This window comes from Somniosus microcephalus, chromosome 32 (genome assembly GCF_052327205.1).
Source record: "Somniosus microcephalus isolate GS21.2 chromosome 32, FLI_Smic_1.0, whole genome shotgun sequence".
NCBI classification, from domain to species: Eukaryota; Metazoa; Chordata; class Chondrichthyes; order Squaliformes; family Somniosidae; genus Somniosus; species Somniosus microcephalus.
Window position 1 is genome coordinate 39078892 of NC_141018.1, and position 25597 is coordinate 39104488.

Sequence of the window (25597 nt, forward strand, 5' to 3'; positions counted from 1 at the left end):
TTTCTGGATAGCGCCTTTCCCGAGTGTCTCGCTCTTGGTGCGGAGGCGATTCTGGCACCCTGTCGTCGGTTGGTTCATCAGCTTCCGATGCTACTGTTTCTGGGGTAGATGCGACCTGTACATCGGGTTCCTCACCGGGTACGTATGGGCGAGGCATGGGGTTGACTTGTTCCTGTGACTCTAGGATCTGGTCAGCATGGCGTCTCACAATGTTCTCCCCAACGTCCACTGTGTACATTAGTGGGCCCTGCCGTGTGCATATCGTTCCTGGCTGCCATTTTTCTGTTCGGTAGTCGCGGGCCAAGACTGGTTGCCCTACATTGAAGCTCCTTGTTGGCTTCTCATGGATGTGCTGGAATTGCTTACTCTCAACATCTCTTCGTACGTTTGGTCTGAGCAAATCCAGGCGAGATCTTAACCTTCGGTTAAAGAACATCATGGCCGGGGCCTGGTTGGTGACTGCATGTGTCGCATTCCGGTAGGCGAACAGGAAATTGTCCACCTTATGCTGCAGCGGAATGTTGTCATTGTACATAGCCTTTATTGCCTTCTTAAAGGTTTGTACGAACCTCTCAGCCAATCCATTTGTGGCTGGATGATACGGAGCGGATGTGTAATGCCTTACCCCATTCTTCTTCATAAACCTCCGGAATTCTTCGGACACAAACTGTGGTCCGTTATCGGAGCAAATCTGTTCTGGCAAGCCATTCCTGGCAAAAATAGTCCATAGGACTGCAATGATTTTCTCCGTGGTGGTGGAGGACATTTTGATGACCTCAGGCCATTTCGAGTGCGCATCCACGGCTATTAAAAACATTGAGTCCATGAATGGACCAGCAAAATCAATATGCACCCGTTGCCATGGAGATGAGGGCCACTCCCATGGGTGTAGAGGGGCCTGTGGTGGTGCATTTTGGACTTTCTGGCATCCTGAGCAGCTCTTGGTCAGGTCCTCGATTTGTTTATCGATTCCCGGCCACCACACATAAGCCCTGGCAAGGCTTTTCATTTTTACCCCTCCCAGATGACCCTCATGAAGCTCATTGAGCACTCTATTCCTTAACTTGGGTGGAATTACCACTCGGGATCCACACATCAAGGTCCCCCGGCACACTGACAGCTGTTCTCTTCTTGTCGAGAATGCTGGCAACAGTGAGTCGCCATGTGCTGGCCATCCCTTCACCGTCAAATCATATACCCGAGACAGTGTCGGGTCATTTCGGGTCTCCTGTTCTATACAAGCGTTAGTTACCGGTAGGTATTCAACTATAGTCGAATGAAATATTTCGACAGGATCCACTGCTGGTGCTTCCTCCGCAGTAGGCAGTGGCAGGCGTGATAGCCCATCAGCATTTCCATGCTGTTTCGTGCCCTTATATTCAATCTCATAGTGGTGCGCTCCTAGAAAGAGTGACCATCTTTGTAGTCGTTGCGCAGTCATCACCGGAACGCCCTTCTTCGGATTAAAAATGGAGACAAGAGGCTGGTGGTCAGTCAGCAAGGTGAATTTCTGCCCGTGCAGATAGTGATTGAACTTTTTCACTCCCCACACTAGGCTGAGGGCCTCCCTGTCAATCTGGGCGTAGTTACGCTCGGCTGAGGTTAGTGATCGTGACGCAAAGGCTATTGGCCTCTCTGAGCCCTCTGAGAATTTGTGCGACAGCACCGCTCCAATGCCGTAGGGTGACGCATCACACGCCAACCGAATTGGTAGTGCTGGGTTGAAATGGGCCAATACCTCTTTCGATGTGATTAGTGTTTTGCTCTTCTGGAAAGCTCGTTTACATTCGTCACTCCACTTCCATGGCACCCCAGTTTGCAGTAGGGTGTTCAGTGGGTGTAGTATTGTACACAAATTTGGCAAGAACTTATGGTAGTAGTTTACCAGTCCGAGGAACGACCTCAGTTGTGACACGTTTTCCGGTGCTGGAGCCTTGACTACTGCCTCAATCTTTTCTGGGGACTTATGTAACCCCTCTTTATCAATAACGTGGCCACAATACGAGATCTGTTTTTTAAAAAACTCGCATTTGGGGCGGTTAGTTCGGAGCCCATATTCCTTCAATCCAGTGAGCACCTGCTCCAGGTTGGCGAGGTGATCACTGTCATTTTCGCCCGTGTCTCTGGCCTTGACCTCCAATCTACTGGTCTCCAGGAACGAATCCCTGGGAGGTGATGCAGAGTTGCAGGTAGGATCGAATTTGTCTCGTCGCCAATGTTGTGTCTGAGAGTAATAAGACACAAGACTGCAGGGGGAACGGTACAACAGGTGTTTACTCAACGTGGCTCACTCTGGAACTGACCTGTACAGATTACTATTCAGTGCTATATACAGGTGTGGTCACTGCCGGTACTACAGTATACATGAGCTGTAAAAAGTAGTTCCCCCCTTAAAGGTATATACATTACACAAGTGAGTGAACAAGTAAAAGAGTGAGTGAGTGAAAGAAAGTGAGTGAGTGAGCGAGGTGAGTGAGTGAGTGAGCGAGCGAGCGAGGTGTGAGTGAGTGAGCAAGCGAGGTGAGTAAGTGAGTGAGCAAGGTGAGTGAGTGAGTGAGTGTGAGTGAGCGAGCGAGGTGAGTGAGTGAGCGAGCGAGGTGAGTGAGTGAGGTGAGTGAGTGAGCGAGCGAGGTGAGTGAGTGAGCGAGCGAGGTGAGTGAGTGAGTGAGGTGAGTGAGTGAAAGAATGAGTGAAAGAAAGTGAGTGAGTGAGCGAGCGAGGTGAGTGAGTGAGTGTGAGTGAGGTGAGTGAGTGAGTGAGCGAGCGAGCGAGGTGAGTGAGGTGAGTGAGCGAGCGAGGTGAGTGAGTGAGCGAGGTGAGTGAGTGAGTGAGCGAGCGAGGTGAGTGAGTGAGTGAGCGAGCGAGGTGAGTGAGTGAGCGAGGTGAGTGAGCGAGGTGAGTGAGGTGAGTGAGTGAGCGAGCGAGGTGAGTGAGTGAGTGAGCGAGGTGAGTGAGTGAGTGAGCGAGCGAGGTGAGTGAGTGAGCGAGGTGAGTGAGTGAGTGAAAGAATGAGTGAAAGAAAGTGAGTGAGTGAGCGAGCGAGGTGAGTGAGTGAGCGAGTGAGTGAGCGAGCGAGGTGAGTGAGTGAGCGAGCGAGGTGAGTGAGTGAGCGAGCGAGGTGAGTGAGTGAGCGAGCGAGGTGAGTGAGTGAGAGCGAGGTGAGTGAGCGAGTGAGTGAGTGAGCGAGGTGAGTGAGTGAGTGAGCGAGCGAGGTGAGTGAGTAAGCGACTATGCGTTTATTGAAGTGGGTGACATGCAGTTAGTGTCAGTAATGAAGTGTCAGGTGTCCTAGCTCCCCCTGATGACCCAGTGAGGCACAGAGGTCCTGCTCTGATTGCCAGCCTGTACTGTTAAGGTGGCCATTGGGGCATCACAGTAGGCCTCAGTGCCCCGGCATAAGGAGGGGGGGGAAAAACCAGTAATGTATCCTGTCCTTGATCACTATACCAAAGTAGGGGAAGGAATAATCAGTGAGCCTATGGCTGGAAAGTGCACCGGTGGACATTGGGTGAGGAGAGAATTGGTACTCGAGCTTGCTCTCAGCCCCGCCCTGCTGACACTCACTGTCCAGCTCACATCTGGAAAATGGCCACTCGGGTGAGGAGCAGGGGCCAGCTGACACTGTGAACATCGTACACCAGCGAGGCAGCGCCTTCAGGAGAGGGAGGAAGGAGGGTCAGGGAGAAAACTTCTGTTGGTAATATTGGAAACTTGTCAAAAAAAATTGCATAACTTTTGCAGATCTCTTTCTATACAACCCCAGAGAGAGCTTTATAGAACTGGTGGACATTCATCTCGTGGAGCTACACTAGTGCTGAAGACAACTGTTGGTCAGGAACGCAGATTGTGAGTGTAAAAGCTGCTGAATTATCAATTGACTCGTGGAGAAATCACGTCCCTGTAACGTTAAGTCAATGTACGTCACCCTTCAGTGACGCAGATATCTTGCTCTGTAATGGATCAAAAGAATCTCTGCATCCCAATTCTTTCTAAATAACAACAACTTTCATTCATATAGCAACATAGCAAAACATCCCAAGGCACTTCACAGAAGTGTTATCAGACAAAATTTGACACCAAACCACATAAGGAGATATTAGGACAGAGGTAGGTTTTAAGGAGCATCTTCAAAGAGGAGAGAGAGGCGGAGAGGTTTAGGGATAGAATTCCAGAGCTTAGGGCCCAGGCAGCTGAAGGCACGGCTGCCAATGGTGGGGCAGAGGTAGATAAGGTGAAGAGGTGCGTAGTTAGGGTTGAGGGAAATGGTGGAAGGTAGGGTTGAGGGATATGGGGAGGAGGTGGGTAGGTGAGGTTGAGGGATATAGGGAGGAGGTGGGTAGGTGGGGTTGAGGGATATGGGGAGGAGGTGGGTAGGTGGGGTTGAGGGATATGGGGAGGAGGTGGGTAGGTGGGGTTGAGGGATATGGGGAGGAGGTGGGTAGGTGGGGTTGAGGGATATGGGGAGGAGGTGGGTAGGTGGGGTTGAGGGATATGGGGAGGAGATGGGTAGGTGGGGTTGGGGATATGGGGAGGAGGTGGGTAGGTGGGGTTGAGGGATATGGGGAGGAGGTGGGTAGGTGGGGTTGGGGATATGGGGAGGAGATGGGTAGGTGGGGTTGGGGGATATGGGGAGGAGGTGGGTAGGTGGGGTTGGGGGATATGGGGAGGAGGTGGGTAGGTGGGGTTGAGGGATATGGGGAGGAGGTGGGTAGGTGGGGTTGGGGATATGGGGAGGAGGTGAGTAGGCGGGATTGGGGGTATGGGGAGGAGGTGGGTAGGTGGGGATATGGGGAGGAGATGGGTAGGTGGGGTTGAGGGATATGGGGAGGAGGTGGGTAGGTGGGGTTGAGGGATGTGGGTAGGTGGGGTTGGGGATATGGGGAGGAGGTGAGTAGGTGGGGTTGGGGGTATGGGGAGGAGGTGGGTAGGTGGGGATATGGGGAGGAGATGGGTAGGTGGGGTTGAGGGATATGGGGAGGAGGTGGGTAGGTGGGGTTGAGGGATATGGGGAGGTGGGTAGGTGGGGTTGGGGATATGGGGAGGAGGTGAGTAGGTGGGGTTGGGGGTATGGGGAGGAGGTGGGTAGGTGGGGATATGGGGAGGAGATGGGTAGGTGGGGTTGAGGGCTATGGGGAGGAGGTGGGGTTGGGGATATGGGGAGGAGGTGAGTAGGTGGGGTTGGGGATATGGGGAGGAGGTGGGGTTGGGGATATGGGGAGGAGGTGTTGGGGATATGGGGAGGAGGTGGGTAGGTGGGGTTGAGGGATATGGGGAGGAGGTGGGTAGGTGGGGTTGGGGATATGGGGAGGAGGTGGGTAGGTGGGGTTGAGGGATATGGGGAGGAGGTGAGTAGGTGGGGTTGAGGGATATGGAGAAGAGGTGGGGTCAAGATCTGTCTAAAAAGGGACAGGCTTGTTGGGGCTAAAAGCATTTTTCTGATCCTAGCTCTTAGCTTGGACATTAGGTGTCATCCTTGATATTTTAAGGTATGTCTACAGATCATTTTTCTTGATGTCTTTTGGAACTTGCATGTTTGTTAAATGCTAAAAATTATTTTTCAACATCATTGCTTGGTGTGCAAACCCAATGGTCCTGTCCAGGCAATCGCAAGAAACAGAATGGAATATTTTCCAAAGCAGTTTTATTGCTTTCCTTCATGGCTCTATGAGAAATGGCCTATTGCCAACCAAAAAGACCATCAGTGCCTCTGAGGCAGCCTGCCAGAGGCGAGGCCTCGGAGTGAAGCTGTAACATGCACTTCAGAGTTCCCTGTGCACAGAACAACGTTACCAAGTCCAACCACGCTGCAGGGGTGGGGGGAGAGAACGAAAATCGAAATGTGTTGTCTGCAGCGAACACAACGGTGAAAAATGATGTTAATGTTTAATTAACGGCGCTTAGTGGTGCAGGACAAAATTAAACCAACTTTAACAAGCCTGGCAGTTGTTTGCTTTATTTGGTCATGATCCATTTCTTTTCATTAGTGCTGCAATGCCGATCCACAGCCCACCCAGCTGCTGCATGGCAACACAGGCTGCAAACACACCTGCAGGCTCGCCACAGCTCTCTGCAAGAAGACCCAGCAAGCCTTTGCGCACCTTCGCATTCTTAAAAGGGATACAGATAATAGCTACATCCCTGGCACGCTGGTAATGGAAGCAGCTCCTGCCATCCTGTCCCGCCCTGCGCAGCTACTGTGAAGAATGAAGCGATTCCAATACCCTCTGCAAACTCCCCCCCGCCGGAGGGCGGCAAGTCTTGCTGGGGTAATCTCACGGGCACTGGCTACCCTCTGGCACCTCGCCCACGCAGCTATTCTTCAAATTTAAGGCTAAACAGCGAGTGTCGACAGGGCATTTGGCCACAAGGTCCATGGCAGCTGAGCCCACCTTGTGGTTACCCGATGTACACACACGCACTTTCCAGCAGCAGGCACTGGACAGCAATCGAGGGGGAGCTCTGGCTTTTCCCTTCACTAGTCCAAAGACATCGCGGTTCATTCTAGCGCATCTATTGCTGCCCGAGACATCTGAATTATATTTGACTGATTTATTCTCGTTGTAGCTTTCCATTGATCTGAAGGATCAGCTTGGCTCAGCGGCTGCACTCTCACCTCTGAGGCAGAAGGTGATGGGTTCAAGCCCTGCTTTAGGTTTTGAGCGCATTATCTAGGCTGCAACTCCAGTGCAGTACCGAGAGAGCGCAGCCTACGTAACAACAATGATAAGTAATTCATTGGGCGTGAAGTCCTTTGGGACATGCTGAGCACGTGAAGGGCATTTTTAATAAATGAGGATTTCTGGGAGCGAACCTTTGTGGGCTTGAGGTGTGCACCAGGGAACTTCCGGGGTCACATATAAAGCCTAAACCCATGTTCCCATTAATCCCCAGACATTTCATGTTGCTGCTACTAACAGATCTTGTTCTGATTGAGGATTTACCCAGCAATGAGGCAACAGTGCTAACAACTCTCCTTCTTGAGCTCCAAGCCCACTAAATTCAAACAACAAGCTAGTGGGTAAGGAATAGAAGCCCAAAGAGATCGGAGCTGCCTGGACTGTGGGTCAGATTGGCCGGGAATGTCCCAATGAGCTGAAGTTCGGAGATTCACGTTCTATGTCCAATTGTCTGTCTTCAGAAAATTCCAAAAATGTAAAAATATAAAAGAATCATTTCAGAATCTCCAAAAATTCGGATTAAAAGTAGTTTTGTAAAGATTATTGAACAAAAAAATAAAATTCTCCAGAACTGAATACACCAATTGTAGTGTATGTACCTTTAAGAGGAACTATGTTTTTGAAGCCCTTGTATACTGTAGTACCAGTAGTGACCACTCGGGTATATAAGCCTGTGTAGCGTCTTGTGTTGTTAGTTCACCTCCAGACTTTGTTCAGTAAACACTTGTTAAATCAACTCCTGCATTCCGTGTCTCCATTAACACACGGATCTAACAGTGGCGACGAGTTACAAACGAACTTACCTGCAAGTCGGCAGCACCTCAAGGGGATCGATTCCTCAGACGAAGGTCGAAGCCAGAAAAAAAAAATAACTCGAAAACGAGGGCCAGGCTTGGTCTCCAGTCTGTGGTTTCCCCAGCTAAACGGGCTGGTGGCAGGTAGTGCACTGATCCTTCCTGGGCTGCGGCGGGCTAGAGCTCAATCGGGTGGCTCTGCAACGGGGCCGGACAGCGAGTCGGGAAGCAGAATCAAAGAGAGAGAGGGTGGAGCACTCAGGGCGCGGCCAGGGCTGCAAAGCAGGTCGGCGTTCGGACTGAGCAGAGGGAGGGGAAAGTCCCAGAGGGTCCGCTCCACGACGGGAACAGTTCTCCAAGTAACGGAGAAACTATTGAAGCGATATATAAAAAAAAATAGAAATACCGCGAAAAGCTGCAGGTCGCAACAGGAACCGCGGAGAACAGCGTTGGCAGCAGTGGCAGCGGCGGGAAAGCGTGGGAGGCGCCATCTTAACTCGGCGGCGAAGAAAGAAAAGCGCGGGAAGCGCCATTTTAGATTTTCAAGATGCCGAAGACTGGCAATATTACTGCTTTCAATAGTGATATAGAAGATTGGACCACATATGTGGAAAGAGTGGAGGTATATTGCAAGGCGAATGAAGTAGCGGATGATAAAAAGGCATCGGTACTTCTAAATCTGATGGGCGCAAGGACATACGGGCTGTTACGAAACTTGATCACTCCAGCCAAACCGATGGACAAGAATTTTAAGGAGATTGTTGATACCTTACAGGAGCACTTAAACCCAACACCGCTGCTGATAGCGGAACGATTCAAATTCTTCAGGAGGAATCAGCACAAGAATGAAAGTAACGCTGATTACCTCACCGAATTACGAAAGCTGTCAAAGCACTGCCAATTCGGGGCAGGACTGGCAGATTCTCTACGAGACAAATTCGTCTGTGGTCTCCTAAGCGAAGGAACACAGAAAAGACTACTTTCTGAGAAAGATTTGACACTGGACAAGGCTTTCAGTGTGGCTGTATCATACGAAGCAGCAGCAAGAGGAGCTGCAGAGATACAGCAAAAGCCACAGGACTTCGGCACCCATGAAATGACACGGGTTTCGAGAGATGTTATCACTGCGGCAGATCCACCCATGACCAGAAGGACTGCTGGTTCAAGGACAAAGCATGCAGGCAATGCAGAAAGATGGGACACATTGCACGTGTATGCAGATCTGGAAAGAAATCCGCTGACAGTAAAAAGGTCAATAAGGAAAAGTACAGAAAGGTACAAATGATGACGGACAGTAGTTCCGAAGACCAGAAGAGCAATAGCGACTCCGGAAACAAGAGACTAAGCTGTCTCAAATTACATAATGTAATTGCCAAAGAAGATTACCAGACCATTTGGGTTACCCTCACGATAGCGGGTTCCCCAGTCAAAATGGAGCTAGATACAGGATCAGCTCTGACCGTCATGAGTCGACGGGATTACGAGCGGCTATTTCCGCATATACCTTTGAAAGACACATCCATTGTCTTGAAGACATATACGGGGCAGAAAGTATACCCCAGAGGGAAAATAAGGGTGCCTGTTGTATACAACGGCAAGGAAATACAGAAGTTGTATTTATACGTTCTGCAAGATGGTGGTCCACCGTTGTTGGGACGTGAATGGATCAGAAAGATACATTTAGACTGGCACTCCATTCAGGCACTGACGGTGACCAGTAAGAAAAAAAACGATGATGACGTCATACCTGGACGATTAAAAGAAATCTTGGCTAACGCCAAAGAAGTGTTTCAACAGGAACTAGGAACCCTGAAAGGCGCCACCGCCTCAATAAAAGTGGAAGATGCGGCAATTCCCAAGTTTTTTAAGGCAAGGCCGGTGCCATACGCAATTCGTCAAGCCGTCGAGGCAGAGCTGGAGAATTTGGAAAAAGCAGGCGTGTTATCCAAGGTAGATTGGAGCGAGTGGGCAACACCCATCGTCCCGGTCATGAAGAAAACATTGAATAATGATAAATCTGAAGAACAGAGAAAAGTTCGCATCTGTGGGGGCTTCAAGGTGACTGTAAACCCGGTTCTTCACACGGTACAGTATCCTCTTCCGAGGATAGAAGATATTTTCGCCTCACTATCCGGAGGGAAACGTTTCACCAAAATTGACTTAGCACAGGCATATCTACAGATGGAGGTTGAGGAGGCCTCTAAAAAGTATCTCACGATAAACACACACAAAGGCCTGTACCAGTACAATCGACTGGTTTTCGGAGTGGCATCAGCTCCGGCTATCTGGCAAAGAGCTATGGAGCAAGTCCTGCAAGGGATTCCGGGGACTCAATGCTACCTAGACGACATCCTTGTAACAGAAGAAAACGACAACGAGCACCTTGCCAACTTGGAGCAGGTGCTCACGAGGCTGAGAGAACGGGGCCTACAAGCAAATCGCCCCAAATGCGAATTTTTCCAGAAACAAATATCATATTGTGGCCATGTCATTAACGAAGAAGGTTGCATAAGTCACCTGAAAAAATTGAAGCGGTCGTAAAGGCCCCAGCGCCTGAAAATGTCTCACAATTAAGGTCGTTCCTGGGATTAGTAAATTACTATCATAAATTTTTACCAAACTTGTCGACGGTTCTGCACCCGCTTAACGCACTGCTACAAACGGGAGTAGTTTGGAAATGGAGCGAAGACTGTAAACGTGCCTTCCATAAATGCAAAGGCTTGATCACGTCCAGGGAAGTGTTGGCTCATTACAACCCATCACTGCCAATCAGACTGGCGTGCGATGTATCCCCTTACGGCGTGGGAGCGGTATTATCGCATAGATTCCCTGATGGCTCGGAGCGGCCGATAGCTTTTGCGTCACGCTCATTGAACTCAGCTGAGCGTAACTATGCCCAGATCGACAGGGAGGCACTCAGCCTGGTGTGGGGGGTGAAGAAATTCAACCATTACCTACACGGACAAAAGTTTACCTTGTTGACTGACCATCAACCCCTCGTCTCCATATTCAACCCTAAAAAGGGCGTTCCCATTATGACAGCGCAAAGGCTACAGAGGTGGTCCCTTTTCCTAGGGGCACACCAATATGACATAGAGTACAAAGGAACAAAACAGCATGGGAATGCTGACGGGTTATCGCGCCTACCGTTGCCAACGGTGGAAGAGGCGCCTACAGTGGATCCAGTGGAGATATTCCACTCGACCAAAGTGGAATGTCTACCGGTGACAAATTCTACCATTGAAAAGGAAACGCGAAATGACCCGACTCTCTCACGAGTCTACGATTTAACGGTGAAGGGATGGCCAGCACATGGCGAACCACTGTTGCCAGCATTCTCGCAAAGAGAACAGCTGTCAGTGTGCCGAGGAACCTTGATGTGTGGATCCAGAGTGGTGATTCCACCCAAACTCAAGGATAGAGTGCTAAAGGAGCTTCACGAGGGGCATCTGGGTGGAGTGAAAATGAAGAACTTAGCCAGAGCGTTTGTGTGGTGGCCAGGTATCGATGGAGACATCGAAGAAATGACCAAGAGCTGCCTAGGATGCCAGAAGGTCCAAAACGCCCCACAACAAGCCCCTCTACATCCATGGGAGTGGCCCTCATCTCCATGGCAAAGGGTACATATCGACTTTGCTGGTCCATTTATGGACTCAATGTTCTTAATCGCGGTGGATGCACACTCCAAGTGGCCGGAGGTAATAAAGATGTCCTCCACCACCACGGAAAAAACCATCACAGTATTAAGGACCATATTCGCCAGGAATGGGCTGCCTGAACAGATCTGTTCTGATAATGGACCGCAATTTGTATCCGAAGAATTCAGGAAGTTCTTAAAAAACAATGGGGTTAAGCACTACACGTCCGCCCCATACCATCCCGCCACCAATGGATTGGCTGAAAGGTTTGTCCAGACCTTCAAGAAGGCCATAAAGGCCATGGGTAATGAAGACATAAATCTACAACATAAGGTAGATAACTTCTTGTTTGCGTACAGGAATGCAACACATGTGGTCACAAACCAAACCCCCGCCATGATGTTTTTCAATAGAAGACTAAGATGCCGGCTGGATTTGGTCAAGCCAAACGTCAGAAGGGACGTAGAGAACCGGCAATTTCAAAGCATGAATGAAAGGCCAACTAGAACCTTCCAGATAGGTCAACCAGTTTTGGCCCGGGACTACCGTACCGAGAAATGGCAGCCTGGAACTATTTGCACATGACTAGGACCGCTGATGTATACCGTGGACATTGGAGAAAGCATAATAAGGCGCCATGCTGACCAGATCATAGAGTCATCCGAAAAAGGACAACCTACAGCACAACTCTATACGCCTAGTGATGAAGCAGAGATACCCATAGTATCTACCTTGAGATATATGCTGTAAACAATGTGGTGATTATTTCCTATGTTTAATAAGAGGTATTGTGATTGGTGAATGGGGTGGTTGGTCTCTGTATTAGTAAGAAGTATTGTAATTGGTTGTTTGTTTTTACCTTGAGATATATGCTGTAAACTCATTGGTAGTGGATGTCAGGTGATTTGTGGTGGCCATCTTAAATTCAGTTCTCTCTAGTCATTGTTGGAGACTGGTGTTGAAAGATGTGCTACTGGGTTTTTAAAGTTAATAAAGCCTAGATTAGAAAGGCAAATCTATTCTTTATTTCAATTTATTAACTTTTTATCAGAATGGAGCGATATCTTCAACCGGAACGATTCAATGCTGACCCTAATTCTGCAGGAGTGGATGATAAATGGAAACATTGGTATTGTACATTTACAAACTTTTTAGGAGCAGTTGTGCATTCTATTGATGAGCAGGTTCCCTTTGTGACTGAGACGGATGCTTCTGATTTTGCAATTGGGGCTACTCTGAACCAAAATGGAAGACCTGTGGCCTTTTTCTCACGTACTTTGAACAATAGTGAAAAAAGGCATTCTTCAATAGAGAAAGAGGCATATGCAATAGTAGAAGCACTGCGTAAATGGAGACATTATTTATCGGGGCGACATTTCACGTTGGTAACCGATCAAAAATCTGTGTCCTTTATGTTTGATGTTAAACATTTTGGAAAGATCAAAAATGATAAAATAATGAGGTGGAGGATTGAGTTGGCATGTTACCATTTTGATATAGTTTATCGTCCGGGGAAGGATAATGTTGCTGCTGATGCACTGTCGAGGGCTTATTGTTCTGTAATTCACGGAGATACGCTTATTAATCTTCACAATGCCTTATGTCATCCTGGGGTTATGAGGATGATACACTTCGTATGCAGTAAGAATTTGCCCTTTTCAGTTGAAGACGTCAAGCGGATGACTTCATCATGTTCTATCTGTGCTCGGTGTAAACCGAATTTCTTTAAGCCTCAACAAGCTCATCTTATAAAGGCTACTTCTCCTTTTGAACGTTTGAGCGTTGATTTTAAGGGGCCTCTTCCTTCAACGACTCAAAATCGATACATATTTACTGTTGTGGATGAGTTTTCAAGGTTTCCTTTTGCTTTTCCTTGCGCAGATGTATCAGCTGCTAGTTATCAAATGTCTGACTCAACGTTTTGTCATCTTTGGGATGCCTGCGTATATCCATTCGGATCAAGGAAGTTCTTTTATGTCTTCCCAGTTGAAGGAATACCTTCAGAGTTGGGGAATTTCTACTAGTAGAACTACCCCGTATAACCCCCAGGGTAATGGACAGTGCGAACGATACAATGGGGTGATCTGGAAGGCAGTTATGTTGGCTTTGACATCCCGGAATCTTAAGAATACACAGTGGGAAATGGTACTGCCTGATGCCCTGCATTCCATTAGATCATTGCTTTCAACAGCTACTAATGTGACCCCCCATGAAAGGCTCTTTAATTACCCGCGGAGATCTACTACGGGATATTCGGTACCTTCATGGCTTACTATGCAGGGACCTGTATTGCTTCGACGCCATGTTAGATTGTCAAAATATGATCCTTTAGTGGAGGAGGTGGAGCTGTTGGAGGCAAATTCCCAATATGCTCATATTCGATTCCAAGATGGGAAAGAAAGTACTGTTTCAATTAAAGACTTGGCTCCTTGTGGTGGCCAGCCCTCTTCCGAGGATACTAATAATAGTCATGATTCAGATAATGTGGATGTTGTTATAGATACTATGAATGTTTCCAATCCTATTGCAGATAATTATACTTCTATTAGTCAGCCTTTGATGGATGTTCATGACCGTCCTAGTTTACTTCCTGATGGGATTTCCAATCCGGAAACCGTTGATAATCGGGATATGGATAGCCTTTCTGCAGAAGATACTTCGGTGCCTCCGGGTGTGGGAGGGCAAGGAATTTCACCAAGGTTAAGAAGGTCGACACGAAGATATCCGGTCGACCGATTGAAAATGGACTTTTAAATTGATAGTAATGTTTTAAAATTGTTGAAATATTATATTTGTATTTTAGTTGTAAATAAATTAATTATAAATTGTAAAGGTTATTTAGGTTGGAGCATGTTTTAAAAGGAGGGGTGAATGTGGTGATTATTTCCTATGTTTAATAAGAAGTATTGTGATTGGTGAATGGGGTGGTTGTTCTCTGTATTAGTAAGAAGTATTGTAATTGGTTGTTTGTTTCTACCTTGAGATATATGCTGTAAACTCATTGGTAGTGGATGTCAGGTGATTTGTGGTGGCCATCTTAAATTCAGTTTTCTCCAGTCATTGTTGGAGACTGGTGTTGAAAGATGTGCTACTGGGTTTTTAAAGTTAATAAAGCCTAGATTAGAAAGGCAAATCTATACCTTCTATCTGCCCGTAGGCAGCAGGTGGGAGAATCTTTGAATACTTATTTACAAGCACTTCGGCACCTTAGTGCTAACTGTAATTATAAAGCCGTGACGGCCGAAGAATATAAGGAAGAATCGGTACGGGATGCTTTTATTAATGGACTACTGTCTAGATCAATTCGTCAGCGGTTGTTAGAAAATAAGACTTTGGATCTCAAGAGTGCTTTTGAGCAAGCTTCTACATTGGATATGGCTCAGAGAAGTTCGGATTCTTATGCTCTTTCTAATCAGCCTGTGACTGTGGTTTCGGCAGTTCCGGACGAAAAGGAATTAGGTGGACTTAATGGGAGTGGTTTACTAGATTCTGAAATAGTTTCTACTCCAACAGCTCCACCTTCTACTTCGGCGGCTGTTGCCTCTAGGATTCAGAAGTGTTATTTTTGTGGGAACGTCCGGCATCCTCGTTTGAATTTATCAAAACATGTCCTGGCCTCCCATGATAGAGGATATGTCGTAACCCGTATAAGGGGCCGGATCTTCTGCGAAAAGTTTGCAATCCAATTAGAATAGTAAGAAAACAGTCCAACAACTCGTTGCAAAGCCTTAGAATTAGTAGGATAAGGTAAATCGATCAATAGGAAATAATCACCACATCAATTTATCTAAAAGGGGAGGAATTGTAGTGTATGTACCTTTAAGAGGAACTATGTTTTTGAAGCCCCTGTATACTGTAGTACCAGTAGTGACCACTCAGGTATATAAGCCTGTGTAGCGTCTTGTGTTGTTAGTTCACCTCCAGGCTTTGTTCGTTCACCTCCAGACTTTGTTCAGTAAACACTTGTTAAATCAACTCCTGCATTCCGTGTCTCCATTAACACACGGATCTAACACCCAGCAGGTCTGGAGCTGCTTCAGGTGGAGATCATTTATCAGAACTCGGTGATTTCTAACAAAAGGTGCCACCCAAAATCCTGACATCTCCCTTTCAGAAGCTGACTGCACTACAGTATATTTCCAGCATTTTCTTTTTAAGCATCAAATACAGAATTAAATGAATTTAATCATGGAATAGAGAATTGTTTAATCTTTCTTTTAAGGTGATTGCAAACAGATCGTTTCCAGATCGAATGGGGACTTACATCCTGCAGGCGGAACTGTGAGGGTGTGTTCAACCCAAGTCTGCGGCCAGCCGTTTAGCTCGATCCTAATCTCGATGATATACAGCTAGTGGGGCTCTCTCATGGAAATGCTGCCCTGTTTCCTGGCACTCAGCTCCAGCCTGTCATACTCAAGCAATTGCACAGAATACCAAACGGACTGGCTCTGAACACCAGCAAATAAACTTCAATGCTGCTTCACCCTGGGGAACAAAAACTAACCGTGTGAGCACGGTGCAGGCAGCCTCCGACAAACTCAAAGCATCACCAGGGTCCAGTGGAGGTTAAGATGAAAGCAGGCACTGCCAGCAGTGTTACTGAGCCACACAATGGAGGCAGGTTCGATCCTCAGAAAGTGCCAGTTAGTCGGTCTGGGCCAGGACACCAGTTGGGAGTGTTGCCTTTGGCTGCAGTGCCCTAGAGCTACTGATGGAGGAAATAAATCAGACGGGATTTCCTTCTTCTGCTGGAAGGGGCACGGGTGTGGACATCAGGTGACTGCAGGACTGGGGTCAGTCATTCTTGCCCCCCACATCAAACAACTTGGGTGACACTGACTAGGCTCAGACAGGAAGAAATGGTTACTTGGACAAGTATCAGAGGGGCATCGGCACATGTGGAACTGTGGCCTCTGCTCAAGACAAGAGAGAAAAAAAACATGTAATAACGAAGCAGTCTGGATTGGACCCAGGTGCTCGTACTGTTTGCATGGTAGAATGTGACAGAAGTTAGCACACAGATGATCACAGCGCAGGTACAGACACGTGGACAGGTCACGCTGAAAGATGAGCACTAACCTTCGGGTTGGGTGGCCACTTTGAAAGGGGCAGAGCTCTCTCCTGCTCCATGTTTATTGTGAGCGACCACTCGGAACACGTACTTCACATCTGGCATCAGCTCACCAATCGTCACTTCCAGGTCACCGGGTCGACTTGTATTTTCCACACGTTCCCTATTAAAGATGTAACAGAGCAGACTGTCAGTACAACTCACCCAACCCAACTGTAGCTGCTAACCTCTCTCTACACTACCTGTTGCTCCCCACATGGTAAGGATCAGAAGATAATGACAACTCTGTCTTTACTGTGTTTGGGACAGTGTCAAGTGCACCAAGATCACTTCTGACTTGCTCCCTCAATGGCCTTGTGGGAAAGGGCACCGTGTGGTGAGGCATTAAGCCATGCAGGCTCCATTCCTGGTCTGTCGGTAGCTGATCTTACCCGGTGTGGGACTGTGTCTTACAACATTAGGGGCGCTACAATCAGTCTCCACTCCCCTGGGCTAGGGATGGGTAAAATCAGTCGGAACTTCCGATCCTGATCACTGTCCAGTGAGTCCCGCAGGGGAATGTGGTGAGTGAATGTGAGATAAGGACAGGGTCGGGTTGTGATGCCCCCCATGGTTAAATAGTCTCCCAACACACTGTCTAAACACACAGAAGAAGAATGGAATTTGGACGAGAAAATTGGAGGATGGTGGGGGAAGTGCTTTTGGATACGTGTGAAGTAGTACATTCTGAGAAAGGGCACAGTGAAAGGAAGTGTAGCCTAAATGGTAAGCTCCTTAACAGATGGAGGAACAGAGAGATCTAGGGCGGCAGATACTGAGACCTTTAAAAGCAGGAGTGCAGGTAGAAAAGGCCACAAAAAGCAAATAGGATTCTGGGTTTTCTACACAAGCGTAGGGAAATAGTGTTGAGTTTGTGCAAGACTTGGTTAGGGCACAGTCAGAGAGCACTGTGCACTTCATTATAGGGAGGTTATAGGAGTCATGGAAACGCAGCAGCCAATCTGCACACAGCAAGATCCCACAAACAGCAATGAGATAAATGAGCAGATAATCTGTTTGTAGTGATGTTGGTTGAGGGATAAATATTGGCCAAGAGACCAGGAGAACTCCTTTGCTCTTCTTTAAAACAGTGTCATGGGATCTTTTACGTCCACCTGAGAGGGCCTCGGTTTAATGTCTCATCTGAAAGACGGCACCTCTGGCAGTGCAGCACTCCCTCAGTACTGCACTGGAGTGTCAGCCTGGATTATGCTGGAGTGGGACTCGAACCCACACTCCGATTCGGAAGTGAGAGTGCCACTGAACCACGGCTACTACCTTAGCTACCGTTGACAGGTAAAGTGTTCAAAATTCTACCAAGTTATTCAACTGAAGATGGCATCATAACTGAACGCAGCAGCAGGTGAGCATCACTCTAGAAACCGGCCACTTCCTTTGTGCATGTTTTAAGGAACAGTTTACCATCATTCTGTTCAGGGGTAAAATCACCAACAATCTGCCACTTAAAATATGCATTAAATTAAAAAAACCTCTCACCCTCCTCCAAAGGGTGATTGGTGCCCGTGGAACCCGTGCCCCAGCAAGGGACAGGAGAGGAGGGGAAGAAAATTGGGCAACGGCATTATTATTAAAATAAAACAGAGGCATATTAAATCGATGTGTTGATCCTTCAAACAGGTGGCACGCTTGAGCCAGTAAATGACTGTTGCACCCCAATCTCTCAGCGTTTAACATTCTACAAACCCCATATAACCGATATTAGTGCGCCAAGCCTCTCGAGGTTGGGGTGGTTGATTTGCGCGACTCTTACCTGTTGGCGCCATCTCTGGCGTAGTACACGGAGTAGGCGAGGATCTCTGCGTTAGGCTCTGCGGGGGGGCGCCACGTCAGCTTGATGAAGCGGGTGGAGACGAGGAGTGCCACCACGTCCCGAGGGGCCGAGGGCAGGAGTCCGGCTGTGGTGGCTGCTAGATGGTCAGCAGTGGCACTGGTCAGTGAGGTAGGGGGAAATGTCGGGATGGGAACATCTTGGAGCACAGGCAGGGAGAGGGGCGGGATGGCAGACACCACGACAATAAACAAATAACAAAAACAAAAAAAAGGAGAAAAAGAAAAGAAAAATAAACCAAACCAAAGCACAATGGGAACGTAACAAAATGACCAAACACAGAAAGGGCAAACAGGCAGCTCACTGCTGAACTAAAAGGGAGGCACACACATGTTATAGCAACAGCACCATCAAAAAGCAGGCACACGGCGACACATTACACCTACACACTCGCACAGTGCAACAAGTAGCACAACACAACATCACTGCAGCTGATGCTCGGAGTACAGAACCTTCTGAATCCCACCCATCCTGAAATATTCCAATTAGAGAAAGCTAGGTTCTGGGATTCAATGGGTATCTTGAATATTCAGCACTAGAGGAGAACTGAATATCTTGTTTTGCAATAAGAAATTATCCATTTTGGAAAGCCCCCAGTGTATTCAGAGCTTGTACTCCAAGAGTTATCAGATGCATTTAGAACAAGGAACCACAGGACTATTCAGGATAAGCTTTGCATTTGTGCTCTTCCATCGCATGCGGAAAGACAATGCAGAAACTGTGGTACAGATCCCAGGTTCACTGGTCCTGTCCTATCCCAGCTTTACTGGTCCTGTCCTATCCCAGGTTTACTGGTCCTGTCCTATCCCAGGTTTACTAGTCCTGTCCTATCCCAGCTTTACTAGTCCCATCCCAGCTTTACTAGTCCTGTCCTATCCCAGGTTTACTGGTCCTGCCCTATCCCAGGTTTACTGGTCCTATCCCAGGTTTACTAGTCCTGTCCTAGCCCAGGTTTACTGGTCCTGTCCTAGCCTAGGTTTACTGGTCCTGTCCTAGCCCAGGTTTACTGGCCCTGTCCTATTCCAGGTTTACTGGTCCTGTCCTATCCTAGGTTTACTGGTCCTGTCCTATCCCAGGTTTACTGGCCTTGTCCTAGCCCAGGTTTACTGGCCCTGTCCTATCCCAGGTTTACTGGCCTTGTCCTAGCCCAGGTTTACTGGTCCTGTCCTATCCCAGGTTTACTGGTCTTGTGCTATCCCAGGTTTACTGGTCCTGTCCTATTCCAGGTTTACTGGTCCTGTCCTATCCTAGGTTTACTGGTCCTGTCCTATCCCAGGTTTACTGGCCTTGTCCTAGCCCAGGTTTACTGGCCCTGTCCTATCCCAGGTTTACTGGCCTTGTCCTAGCCCAGGTTTACTGGTCCTGTCCTATCCCAGGTTTACTGGTCTTGTGCTATCCCAGGTTTACTGGTCCTGTCCTATCCCAGGTTTACTGGTCCTGTCCTATCCCAGGTTTACTGGTCCTGTCCTATCCCAGGTTTACTAGTCCTGTCCTATCCCAGCTTTACTAGTCCCATCCCAGCTTTACTAGTCCTGTCCTATCCCAGGTTTACTGGTCCTGCCCTATCCCAGGTTTACTGGTCCTATCCCAGGTTTACTAGTCCTGTCCTAGCCCAGGTTTACTGGTCCTGTCCTAGCCTAGGTTTACTGGTCCTGTCCTAGCCCAGGTTTACTGGCCCTGTCCTATTCCAGGTTTACTGGTCCTGTCCTATCCTAGGTTTACTGGTCCTGTCCTATCCCAGGTTTACTGGCCTTGTCCTAGCCCAGGTTTACTGGCCCTGTCCTATCCCAGGTTTACTGGCCTTGTCCTAGCCCAGGTTTACTGGTCCTGTCCTATCCCAGGTTTACTGGTCTTGTGCTATCCCAGGTTTACTGGTCCTGTCCTATTCCAGGTTTACTGGTCCTGTCCTATCCTAGGTTTACTGGTCCTGTCCTATCCCAGGTTTACTGGCCTTGTCCTAGCCCAGGTTTACTGGCCCTGTCCTATCCCAGGTTTACTGGCCTTGTCCTAGCCCAGGTTTACTGGTCCTGTCCTATCCCAGGTTTACTGGTCTTGTGCTATCCCAGGTTTACTGGTCCTGTCCTATCCCAGGTTTACTGGTCCTGTCCTATCCCAGGTTTACTGGTCTCGTCCTATCCCAGGTTTACTGGTCCTGTCCTAGCCCAGGTTTACTGGTCCTGTCCTATCCCAGGTTTACTGGTCTTGTGCTATCCCAGGTTTACTAGTCCTGTCCTATCCCAGGTTTACTGGTCCTGTCCTATCCCAGGTTTACTGGTCTTGTGCTATCCCAGGTTTACTGGTCCTGTCCTATCCCAGGTTTACTGGTCCTGTCCTATTCCCAGGGAGCCTTTGCCTGATAAACTAAAGGCAAGCAATTTGGGAAGTTCTTGCGTGTCGCTGTATAACCACCATTAACCTATCAAGGACTAGTCAGAGAGTCTTGCTAAGTGAGCAGAGTAAGAGTTCCACCATCTGGGTACAGTTGAGGGGGGGAAGACACGAAACTGAGTGTGCGCTCAGCACCGGGCACAGCTGATGCCAGATGGAGTCAGAGTAAGGCTCTAGGGTATGAATCCTTGATGCTGCCCTAATAAAACAACATGTTCTGAAAACACAACACAAACACGGGTATCTGTAAGCACTCTGGGCTGATCTGAAGATATCTGATATGACACTGAGCCCAGTGTGTTAGTTAGGAGAAACCCACCTCACTCCCCCAAGGTCAGCAGTGCCCAGAATAGAGGGTGTTAAATTGCAACGCAAGATCGGAGATGAAGTAGGAGCCTAGCCACAACACTGGTATAAAACAAGTCTCTGAACTAACAGAGCCGGCCTCGGACAGAGCCGGCCTCGGACAGAGCTGGACATTCCACCTGTTGTGCAGCTCTCTTTAAGCTGGTTTTAATCAGATGGCCCAGCTCTGGGACAGGGTGCCTAATCATCTCCTGCTGCTCATCAAAAGATTGAGAGAGGAGTTCAAAAAAATAAATTGCACTGTTCAAAAGAGTTCATGTGAATTCTGGTGTCAGAAACGAATACAACTAACAAATGGACTTTAAACATTTCTGTGTCACGCATGGACAGAATGAATTTTTCCCTCATCGAACTCATCCCTGAGTACTCATTGAACCGATAGTAATAATGGAGAGGGGGAACATTGTTGAGGTCTGGCTTATACTGCTACAACTATTGTTTGCTCCTGTTTATTTTTCAGGCCCAATGCAGACTTCACACTTACCCCTTCTCTCCCTCCTCCCCACGAGTTGGTGCAATCCACTGCCATCCAAGCTCTCAAACATCTCACAGTAACAGCCAGACATTAACAGCCACACCAATCTCAAGTCCCAAGATACCAGTTAATACTTTCAAATCAATATTTCATTACGCCAAAAGTCAGACTAACTCCAACTTGTACTTATTTCTGTTCCACTGCGAACAAACTAATGTTCCTTTCTTTCAATTTCTGTAACAGTTTCACAAACCAAGAACAAAGCTAGAGCTGAAATTGACCCCAGACAGCCTGTGCCGTGCCTTGCTGCTGATATCCAACATGACAAGACACGCAAGCTCGGCATTTACACAGGATTACACAGGATATACGGTACAGAAACGGGCCATTCTGCCCAATCAGTCCATGCCAGCTTTTATTCTTAACACAAGCCTCCTCCCGTCTTTCCTCATCTAAATCTATCAGCATAACCCTCTATTCCCTTGTCCCTCATATGCTTGTCCAGCCTCCCATTAAATGCATCGATACTATTCGCTTCAACCACTCCCTGTGGTAGCGAGTTCCACATTCTCACCACTTTCTGGGTAAAGAAGTTTCTTCTGAATTCCCTATTGGATTTCTTGGTGACTATCTTATATTGATGGCCTCTAGTTATGCTCTTCCCCACAAGTGGAAACATTCTCTCTTTATCCACTCTATCAAAACATTTCATCATTTTAAAGACCTCTATTAGGTCACCCTTCAGCCTTCTCTTTTCAAGAGAAAAGAGACCCAGCCTGTTCATCCTTTCCTGATATGTATACCCTCGCATTTCTGGTATCTGCTGATTGCTTTCTCTTGTCATTATATCCCTACCCCTAGTTACGTCATTATATCCCTACCCTAGTTACCTCAATATAAATGGTCATTGCCACACACCGAGCACAGCGGAAGACTGTTCTCATTATATCCAGAGGCAGTCATCTACCACATTTATTCTTTCTCATTCTGTTGTCACACTTCCATCCCCGCTCTCCAGTGCACACTTGCTGTTATTTTAGATTAGTGACATGACAGTGTCCCTGGCCCACAGCGAGTGGGTCTTGCGCACCTGGCAGCAATGCCAAAGTAAACTTGCCGGGTTTGGGTTGATTGAAGTTGTTGACACGTATCCTTCTCATCTTGTTGTACAAGTTGTTGCATCTTCCTTCACCTATCCTGAGAGTCTGCAGAAAAGCCCTGTATGCTGCCCTGCTGTTAGTTCAAGCCAAACTATTTACATTTTTGCCTTTCCCAAGAAATTATTTCAACTTCCTTGACTTCCAGATTGTCCTGAACATACAGAGTTCCTCCACAACATCCCCAACTTTCCTGCACAACCTATACCCTTTGTGCTAAATTCATTCTATGTTTCCACACAGTAACTTTCTACCTCCCCATGCTCCGCCCAAGCATCTTTACCAGAACCGCCTTCTGCTAAAGGCACTTAATCCTGTCCTTTATTTATATCGTGGATTCTCAAGACTTTAAAAACCCAAGTTTCTTGAATAAAAAAAACAGGAGTGCAATTAAGACAGTGCAGAGATGACATGTCAGTGCCCTGTATCTGTAGCCAAAGAATCCACGATATAAATAAAGGACAGGATTAAGTGCCTTTAGCAGAAGGTGGTTCTGGTAAAGATGCTTGGGCTGAGCATGGGGAGGTAGAAAGTTACTGTGTGGAAACATAGAATGAATTTAGCACGAAGGGTATAGGTTCAATTTAGTGTCCTGCTTTTGTACCCAGTTCTTAGTCTCTCAGACAGCACCAATACCGTAACCATTCTTTAATGTAGGAGATGCAAACTTACTGGGGACCACAATAGAAAGAAATCATAAACATCTTAAGCAGGAGAGAGAGAGAAGCGCATGTCCGTATGTTAGGATGTAAAGAGGCCTTATTACTGTGTAATGTTGACTACTTGTGAACAGGTCTTTAATCAGCCCTGCACACAACAGTAAACAAAAGCTGCCTCTGTACTGCACTGGGACTGGAGACCAAGACTGCTGCACCACCCTCAGCTTGGAGCAACACTTGGTTCCTGGGACGGGGAATTCATATCCCAGGGGCTACAATGGGGTGGGGGGGGGGGGGGGAACTCTGCTTCCTGCTGCACTTACTCTCCACACTGAGTTTCAACAATAATTTCCCCGCGGGCAGGAAGCTCTAGAATCTCTGCTGATAAAGATGACAACAGGATAGCAGATCAGGGAATGGATATTAAAACGGCCAATCAATACACAGAGATTTATAATGGAAATTTAACAGTAAATCGATACGCTGAGGGATTATAGGAATGGGGTTAGATTTATCTCCAGTCAGTGTCCTGATTCCACTTTATGCTCACTCCCCTCGGAGAACACTAAGGCCTGTATTTGCCATTGTTTACTATTTTTAGTAATAAAACGAAAGATAAGTACACAATAGTGTTTACTGTTTCACAGTCACAGCCACGTTTTTGCTAAAAATAGTAAAGAAAGGGAAATCCAATCAGTGTGAACCCGCTGAGAAATCCATGGAGTATTCAGCGTGGCTCTGACACACTGACAAGGAACTGGGCGCCACACACTACCCAGCTCATTAATGTCACTGTCTGCAGCATCGCATAATTGGGTAAAATGTTATTGCAAGTAGTCCTCCCAGTGGCCCAGCTGGTTTATCCAGTGAGCTACTGAGACATACAGGTCAGGGAAATGTTACATTTCATTCCCAGTCTGTGTTAACTTAACTGATGTCAGTCAGGATGCTACAACTGGCCTCAGCACCCTGGACTATGGGGTGAGGTGGAATCAGATCAGTATTCAGAGTCACCTTCTTAAATGACCCATTTTTTAAAGGTGGTTATTATTGATTCCCTCAAGTTATTCCCTACTGTGACTGTTCTCTGCCCCAGAGTTTGCACAAATTCCTTTTCCCCGTGCTCCTGTCGGCGTGTGAGGACAGCATCAGGCTCAGCTGTGATGCCTCTATAATCAAATAGCCACGAGCATTGACTGCCTGGGCTCACCAGTGAAGGCATGTCTGTGGAGCCACGCCTTAGCAAGTCAGTGAGAAAGGAGAAAAAGAACTGGATATGAATGGCCAATACCACTTCTTAGATCACAGCGGCCCGTGGCTGCCTGACCTGACATACCCTTTGTTGCTAGGAAAGATAATCTTACTGGGATGAATGGAATTATCTGGAGTCACTCCCGGCAGGGCTGTATGGACACTGGACCACACTGCCCTCCACTGGGCAAAGAGGGGATGGCTGCCTCCTGCTCCACCGTCAAGAAATGTTGTTGGAACCCTATCGGTCAGTTTCCACGAGAAGGTCCTCCAGCTAGAGCAGGCCAGAGTGCAGCACATTAAAGGAGCAGATCTCCAACTAATGATCAGCCCTCCGTCCAGTGGTAGCCAAACGGAGATGGGGCATTGGCCCACGGAGGAGGAGGAAGGAAGTTGGGGAGTTCACCCCGCCGCCCCCCCCCACCCCCGGCCAGGCGCTTGCAGGTACCTTTTGGTGGAAGTTGAAAGGGGCACTGGCAGGAACACGGGGGAAAAGGAATTTGCTCAAACTCTCTCTGGGGCAGTGAACGGTCGCAGTAGGAAAGAACTTGAGGGAAGCAAAAATAACCTTCTTTAAAAAATGGGTCATTTAAGAAAAGATAGTCCTTGACAGACGGTACAGTATCAGTGAGAAGTACTGCGTAGTCAGTAGCCTCTCCACATGCTGGATACTGGAAACATGTACAAGCTGTTCTTAGCCCACAGCAAGCAGAGCTGTTGCTGAAAGCAGTATTATACCATCTGCCTCACTGCCTCTACCACCTGTTTCCTACTCACTCCGACTGCCAAGTCCTGAGATATGACAGTGTCCTGTGGGCTCCCCCTTCCTTGGCAGCACCTGGCATGCACGTCTGTGCTGCTTCTCACTTACCATGCTCCAGGATGATGAGCTGGGCGCTGGCCCGTTCATTGCCTACATCGTTCTCCGCCACACACTGATACAGACCTTCGTCAGATTTCACCAGACCAAGAACCTGCAGGTTCCGCTCATTCTGAAACACACAGCAAAGAGCAATGCTGAAACATCACCTGCCACAGAGTCACCACTCTCCATTACCAAGCTGGAGATTCCTGACTTTAATACCAGGCTCTTCTGAGGCTGGAGGGTAAGGCACATTGTTGGGGCAGAATAGAGGGCAGCTTAGCGCACGTTCATTTGTGCAATGTACTTGACTTATGGGTATTTGATGCCAACACTGGGAGTACATAGAAAAATGTTTCATTCTCCAAATG

The 25597-nt window shown here is 47.8% G+C and overlaps 1 protein-coding gene across 8 annotated transcripts in view; it reads right to left on the reverse strand.

Moving 5' to 3' along the window:
• The window catches only part of LOC147097457 (neogenin-like), a 217927-nt gene that overhangs the window by 37590 nt on the left and 154740 nt on the right, over nucleotides 1–25597 (reverse strand). For 6 of the 8 annotated variants that reach the window (XM_085972461.1, XM_085972459.1, XM_085972454.1 and 3 more), the window contains exons 7-9: nucleotides 25236–25356; nucleotides 17991–18207; nucleotides 16189–16343 (exon numbers count right to left, since the gene is read on the reverse strand). In XM_085972461.1, the coding sequence (XP_085828587.1) occupies nucleotides 16189–16343; nucleotides 17991–18207; nucleotides 25236–25356 (493 nt within the window). The remainder of the gene's footprint in view (nucleotides 1–16188; nucleotides 16344–17990; nucleotides 18208–25235; nucleotides 25357–25597) is intronic. The other 2 variants (XM_085972460.1, XM_085972457.1) reach the window with 1 other exon arrangement.